The sequence below is a fragment of the Nematolebias whitei genome, chromosome 15, assembly GCF_014905685.2.
Source record: "Nematolebias whitei isolate Nwh7 chromosome 15, NemWhi1, whole genome shotgun sequence".
In the NCBI taxonomy this organism is placed as follows: domain Eukaryota; kingdom Metazoa; phylum Chordata; class Actinopteri; order Cyprinodontiformes; family Rivulidae; genus Nematolebias; species Nematolebias whitei.
This window is the reverse complement of record NC_056512.1, coordinates 24,777,844-24,785,326: the sequence shown is the minus strand read 5'-3', so window position 1 is coordinate 24,785,326 and position 7,483 is coordinate 24,777,844. Positions and strand designations below refer to the sequence as shown.

The 7,483-nt window shown below is 42.8% G+C and overlaps 1 protein-coding gene across 1 annotated transcript in view; it reads left to right on the top strand.

Moving 5' to 3' along the window:
* slc2a6 (solute carrier family 2 member 6) overlaps positions 1-6,825 on the top strand; it is an 8,179-nt gene extending 1,354 nt beyond the window's left edge. Inside the window, exons 2-8 of the mRNA XM_037689524.1 lie at positions 913-1,184; positions 2,082-2,178; positions 2,518-2,617; positions 2,828-3,021; positions 4,455-4,630; positions 4,723-5,006; positions 6,497-6,825. Of these exons, the coding sequence (XP_037545452.1) occupies positions 913-1,184; positions 2,082-2,178; positions 2,518-2,617; positions 2,828-3,021; positions 4,455-4,630; positions 4,723-5,006; positions 6,497-6,825 (1,452 nt within the window). The remainder of the gene's footprint in view (positions 1-912; positions 1,185-2,081; positions 2,179-2,517; positions 2,618-2,827; positions 3,022-4,454; positions 4,631-4,722; positions 5,007-6,496) is intronic.
* Positions 6,826-7,483: the final 658 nt, after the last annotated feature.

Here is a 7,483-nt window from a genome sequence, read left to right as displayed (position 1 = left end):
GCAGTGAGGTTCTGTTGGCAGTGAGTTTCTCTTAGCAACATGGTCCCGTTAGCACCATGGTCCTATTAGCGATGAGGTTCTGTTGGCAGTGAGGTTCTGTTAGCAACATGGTCCCATTAGCACCATGGTACTGTTAGCAGTGTAGTTCTGTTAGCACCATGGTTTTGTTAGCAGCGCAGTCCCGTTAACAGCTTGATGATAACAACGACTGTAGCAACTGCCCTCCCAGACTGTCCTTCAGAACCAGGTCCAGCAGGCACAGAACAGCCAAGGTTTCCCCACAGAACTGAACTGTTCTGAAGTTCAGTCTGTGCAGGCAGATGATGGAGGATCATGGAGACAGCTTCCATAACAGGCCGGAGCCTAAGCCCGAGGCTGGAGGGGGGCCAGAAACTGAACCAGGATGGCAGGATTGCAAGGCAACAACACAGAAAACTCCAGAAGTGCATGGCGGTCATACCCGTAGTGTGGGTGTGCGGTGTAGGTGCAAAAAAAAAAAAGTTAAAACAAAAACAACAGGAACAAAAAAAAAATGTAAGTCAAAGCGCCGCTCCCATCAGTGCTGCCATACTGCAGAGCACATTTTCAGGTGTTTAATTTCCACATTTATGGAGAAGAGAGACAGTTTTTCATTTCTAAGGGGAAATAAAGTAGTGCCCCAAAACTTGAAGACATGCATTCCTGCAAAAATGTGAACCCTATTTACAAAAGAATGAGCCAAAGTCACAGATGTGTGTGTATGGTGACATGATGTGGATCTAAAGTCTATACAGTTTATTTCTTTGTACTAAAACATAATTTTAAAAGATCTACAAACTGTATGCTCACCCCTGAGTTCACATAAGTTTTATTAGACAAGCACTAAAATATACTATTTGTACATTTTTCTTGTGGGTTCATCTCCTTTTATAGGTCAGTAACACCAGACTGTACCTGGCCGTGTTCTCGGCGGTCCTGGGAAACTTCAACTTTGGTTACTCTCTGGTCTACCCATCTCCCGTCCTGCCCAAGTTCAAAAGCCCCGATATCGACCCTCGGCTCAGGATGGACACGGTGCAGGCCGCCTGGTTTGGGTCCATTTACTCCTTGGGCGCGGCGGGCGGTGGGCTGGGGGCTATGCTGCTCAACGACCTGATTGGGCGAAAGATGAGCATCATGTTGTCAGCGGTGCCGTCGACCCTCGGGTGGGTCTAAGAACAAACAACCTCACTAAAGAAAAACTCTGAAAGAGGTTAGCTTATGGGATCTGCATACCGAGAGGGGAAAACATTTTGCGGGGCATCTAAAGAGCTCAGGTTGACCTGTAGAGATGTGGTGGTCATGAACTTGCTCTAAACTTCGCCCACCAGTTCTCCAATGATAAGAACCTAAAACACATTTGTTAGAGGTGAAGAACTTGGGTTTTCAGTAAGACAATGACAGGACAGGACAGGTCCCGTGACAGAAAGACATATTTTTTTTTCATTTAGCCTTTATTTATCCAGGTTAGTCTCATTGAGCCACGAGAACTCATTTTCAAGAGAGACCTGTTTTAGGGAGCACATGGTGGGGTTAAGGGCCTTGCTCATGGGCCCAGAGTGGGGCGAATGAGGGTGGGGGCAAGTGTGGGTGTTTCACCTACCCCACCCACAATTTTGATGTTGTCGGGGCCGGGGCGTGAACCGGCGATCTTCGGATCACAAGCCCACCTCTCTAACCTCTGCGCCACCACTCCCCTGACTACATATGACTACATGCAGACTGGTGAATGAAGCTATTGGCTTCAAACTGATGTTCTGGAGACTGCAACATATAGAGGAAGTCTTCTCATATCTGTGTCAGGAGTTCATAACATCTCAAATCATATTCAAAACTTTAATAGTTTGGATCATTTGCATTATTTGAAATATACATTTTTTAAACTGTAATTTTCCCTGACATTCCCTCTGACGTTCATTGCTATGCATGAGCAATGTTCAGTAAGCATCTCTTTTTGGTGGGATGTAACTGGGACCCTGTCTACACAATTTCGTTCCACCACATGCACCACATGAGATGCGAATGACAATAAAGAAACCTTGACCTTGTCATCTGTGTCTCAGGTACATGCTGATGGGAGGAGCCGTGGACTTGTGGATGCTCCATTTGGGTCGCTTCCTGAACGGCGTTGCCGGGGGGATGACTGCAGCATCCATACCAGTAGGTTACCACGGTAACTGAGCATCTGGAAAATCACCTGCTTACATCAGAGAGTCACCTGATCCATGTTTATCCCTCTTGCGCTGTACGTCAAGCTTCCTGTGGCTAGTTTAGAGTGATGCTCGGTTTGTTGTGAGGCGCGGCGTGCTCACAGCTCGTAAGAAAATATAATTTACACGACAAATAAAATAAAACTTGATGCAAAATTCTCAAAAATACATTTCACATAAAACAACACATTTAGACAAAAAAAAAAAAAAAAAAAAAAGCTTCTAAGTCATGACTGCGCACCTGTGCTGTTATGACTGACTTCGTGTCTTTTGTGCATTTTTGTAACAGGTGTACATCTCAGAGATCTCCCATCAAAAGGTCAGAGGAGCTCTGGGCTCCTGCCCTCAGATCACAGCTGTGTTTGGGACCCTGACACTCTACGCTCTTGGTAACCGACTTTGTTGTGGACATTCAGACCTTTTATGTTGTTTACTCTGGAACAGTAAATAACTAATGAACAGTGTGGCACTGATGATGATTAAATCTGAACTGGAAAAACCACTGGTCATGCAGCTTTCTGGAGCTCTTGTTTAACGCTGAGTCATGCTGTGAGCATTTAAATGACTCATCATTAAATGTTGTATTACTTGATGTACAGGTCTGGTAGTACCGTGGCGGTGGCTGGCGGTGGCTGGGGCTGTGCCGGCTGTGTTGATGGTTATCTTGCTGACGTTCATGCCCTCCTCCCCAAGGAGACTCCTCTCCCTCGGCCGAGAGCAGCACGCAGAAAAAAACCTTCGCTGGCTGAGGGGGAGTCAGTACAACACAGAAGCTGAGCTCCTAGCCATTCAGGTACCAGATGCTCAGCGGCGTTGATGATGTAGTCTCTGTCAGAGATGATCATAACCCCTGTGGGCATGAATGTCAGAAAAGTTTGGCCTTTTAATTTTACCTGAACTTGTTTTGGTGTTTTTTCCTCCAGGATTTAAAAAAAAACGTGAACTGGGTGAACAAGTTTTTATTTTTTGTTGATTTTCTTTTATCCCCACAGGGTCAAATGTGCACAGACAATCAAAGATATACATACTCACACTTATATTTGGTTAAATGCCCATTAGCAAAATTTACCCATGACTGCTTGCATCTACAAGCTATTGGTGCAACACTATGATATATGTCTCCTCCTCTTGGCAAAGTGGAGGAGTTTATTTAAACTAGCAAAGACCTGGCCTCTAAATTGTCTTGTTGGGAACACCAAAATGTGTCCAAGTTTCAGTGTCCCAGCTGTTAATTTGAGGTCAAGTTGAAGAGCTCTTTCTTCATTATTCCATTCACTTGTGTGGAATACACCAGTACCACAGCATGACACTACCACCTCCTTGTTTGATGATTGGTACCACGATCTTAGGTTTAAAAGCCTCACCTGGACTCCTCCAACACATTTCTTGTCAGTGTGAGCAAAAATCTCAACCTTTGCCTCATTTACCCATTAAGCCTTTCTTCAGAAGGCGTTTGCTTTTTCTATTAAGCTTCAAGTTTAGTCTTCTTTCTTGATCTGCACCCTTTCAAAGATGTAAGACTGTCTGGAATTATGTTCGTACAGTCGTCCGAAAGATGGGTGGAGTGCACGTTGCTGCTGCTATCATAGCGCGGCCCCTTATTCTTTATCAGAATACCTTTAGATAGAAAAGGGATGGATGGTGGTAAGGGCACGATTTGAGACATTCAAAAAAATAAAATCTCTACCTGCATGCACATTTATAAACACATTACTTATGCATTTGACGTCAAGACGTTGAGATTTGTCCATGAGCACTTTCAGATAGTTAGGCCATAGTCCTGATAAGATGTTGGTCAGCCGGCACAGTTCTGATAAGCCTGCACAGAAGTTCTCAGACTGGGGGGTTGCGATAGACAAAGCTTTTTCCCTAGTTACACGTGTCCCAGGAGAAATTTGATATTCGGCTCATATCCAAGAACAAACGGGGAGTCAGATTCAGATAAGCCACAATTGTTGATTTTCTTCAGGCAGACTGTTTTTTTTCTTGTCAGCCTTGAGTCCTGCTGGAACTTTCTCGTCCAAAATGCGGACACTATGGAGAATAAATTCAAACTTGTGCGCCCGATTCTTGTTTTTAGAAGTTCAAAATAAATGTCACAATCATGATGAGTGGATGTCAATTTTGTGCTGCAACTGAATAAGATGTAGGACTTTGTTTTGCCAAATTAACGCAGATATTCATTAAACGTCTAAACATTTGTATTGTTTCACTCAACCAATGCAGCACAGCATCAACACAAAGGTACGAATCACCTGGGCTCAGCTGGCCAATCCCATCTATTATCGACCAATCCTGATCTCAGTGGGGATGCGTTTCCTGCAGCAGATGACGGGCATCACACCCATACTAGTCTACCTGGAGCCCATTTTTGCCAAGAGTAACGTCTCTCTGGAGCCCAGGTTGGACACTTCTTAAAAGTCAGTCACAAGCAAATGTTTTGTAAAAATCTCCATCTCCAGTCACTGTCCTGTTTTTGTTTCATGTGCGTCAGGTTTGATGCTGCCATCGTGGGTGCAGTCCGACTCTTTTCTGTTGTCTTGGCGGCCAGTTTGATGGACAAGGCAGGACGCAAAGCCCTGCTGTATACGTCAAGCATGCTGATGTTTCTGTCCTCTCTGACCCTGACCATGATCTCCCACACCACCCCCTGCCCTCCAGGTCCAGCTCCTCATAACCTCACCGCTCTGGACTACAGCTCGGGCAGCATGTTGCAGACCAGTCAGCAAGCGGCTGTGAGCCTGCTCCCCATCATCAGCACTGTGGTGTTCATATTTGGTAAATTAGTAGGTTTTTGTTAACTAAGAATCCATCCATCTTCATTTCGATGCACATTTATTTTTAGCTATCACGTGTGGCTCTACATTGTAGTTTAAACTGATCCAAAACCCATATTAGTTTAGATCGTGGCTTGTCCGGTCCAGAGCACATTGTGCTCCAAAACAGCAAGTCCACTGGTTTGTACAACATCACATGAGTCCATGAAAACAGATGACTATATCTTAATGATCAAAAGATTAAAGATTTCAGAGCACAAAGGTGAAAGTAAATCTGTCAGGCCAAGGTTAGCAGCTGTCACTCTTATGGTTAAAAAGGCCGTCAGAGTTACTGTGTCACTGCTGGTTCAGCAAACTTAGCTTCTTAAGATACTTTTGGTTTTAGCTGCCATTCTGCTACTTAAAATTCATCAACCTTTCACAACTTTTAAATGTTGTCTATCTTTCTGTTCATTTTAGTTTTATCTACCCTTATGCTACGTTTAGCGTTCAATTACCATTTTGCAACTTTTAACTTTTCTGCTACATTTAGCTACCCTTTTGCAATTTTAATATTTTTAACTACCATTCTGCTACTTTTCTCTTTTAGCTAGGCTTTTCAAGCTTTAAAGTTCTTTATTGTCATTTGCATCACATGTGGTACCTGGGGTGGAACAAAATTGTATACTCAAGGTCCCATTTACACCCAAAAATAGGAAAAATATAAAGTATAAAAAAAAGAAACATTAAACAAGGATCTAAGATATAGACTAAACAATAATAATGTAATATAATACGGTGTATTTTGCTACTTTTAGCTTTTAGCTTGTGTTTAGGATTAGAGTTCTTTTGGCTTTTAGCTAACAATTTTCTTAATTTAGTTTTAAGCTAGTGTCTTCTCGTTTTAGCTCGTCTTCTGCTTCTTTTAGCTTCAGCAACTCAGTTTCAGCAAATTTCAGCAAATGTTAAGCACTCAGCATTCACACTGTAGTGTAATCAGAAAGTAGCTCATGCTAAATGAATCATGCTTGCTTTGTCACAATAACAGTAAACAGGAAGTAAAGTGAAAATAATATCATTTGAGCTAAACTTATTAAAAAGAAATGTTGAAGCTGTTTAGATCAGTCACTTCATCAATATATTAACATTTTTTATTAGAATCATTTAAGATAGCTTAAGAAACTCATGGCAAGGGCCATACACACTGTAATGAGGTAACAGTACTCGAGTACTTCACTTATAAGTACACATCCATCACAATCATTCCCACCGGTTTATTTAACGTAGGCTTCAAAAACATGTCAGTATTTAATCCCAATATTTCAGGGACAGTTCATCTCCACCCCCTTCAGTCATGTCCTCAGTTAATACATCAACGTCCACATCTTCAAACACATTAAACCCTGTCTGGTGAAACTGGTTCATGAGTGTTCACACCCAGTTCAGTGACGAGAATCACAAAAACACCACTGTCATATGAGCTTTGTCATCACATTGTTGACTGTCTCGTAGGTTACGCGATGGGATGGGGTCCCATCACATGGCTGCTGATGTCAGAGGTGCTGCCGCTGGTTGCTAGGGGCGTGGCTTCAGGTCTGTGCGTCACCGTCAGCTGGTTGACGGCCTTCTTCCTCACATACATCTTCACTGACCTGGTGGAGAGCTACGGCCTGTACGCCCCCTACCTGATCTTCACCATCGTGTGCGTCTTCTGCCTGCTCTTCAACGCTGTGTGCATCCCAGAGACTCGCAACCGCTCGCTGGAGGAAATAGAGAACTATTTTAGGACTGGACGCACGTTCACCATCACCCAAAGTCATCCCAACTTACTACCGAGCTGAACCTCTAAATAAGCCTGTTCAGAGAAGTGGTTGGCACGTTTTAGCTTGAAAGTGAGAAGAGGTTTTTGAATTTTACAGTGTAGGTGTAAAACTACAGGTTAGACGATAACGTCTAATAGTGAGACTTACTGGTTACAGATAAATATGCACCACAAACCAGGCTGAGCTCAGCAGAATGAAACCAGTTATACCAAGATGCAGATTCAGGTCAAAGTGAAGGATTTTCCAGTGACTTCTTGAAATGCTTCAAATATTGTTTATGTACATTTAAACACTATTTTTTCAATATTTTTTCATGCTGCAAACACAAAGCTTTAGTCTAAAGGATAAATAAATCCACTTGCATTTTGCTAATAAGACATAAAAAAGCACGTTACACAACCTATACACAGTGTGGATCAATGGAACTACTGATGTTTTAAAGGATAGTCCGGGTGTTTTGAAGTGAGATTCTCTGTAGTAGTAATGAACAATAAATATCTTACTTGTCGTAGATAGCTCTTTGAACAACCTCAGACTACCGGTAGATTAACTAGCAGCTAGTAAAGGTGAGCTAAGACCAAAGTGGATCTCTGCAGTCCTAACACAACTACAATCTCAAAAAGTCATAGCAGTACATGAGAATATGGTTTTAGAACCCCCCATGCCCTCTACACAC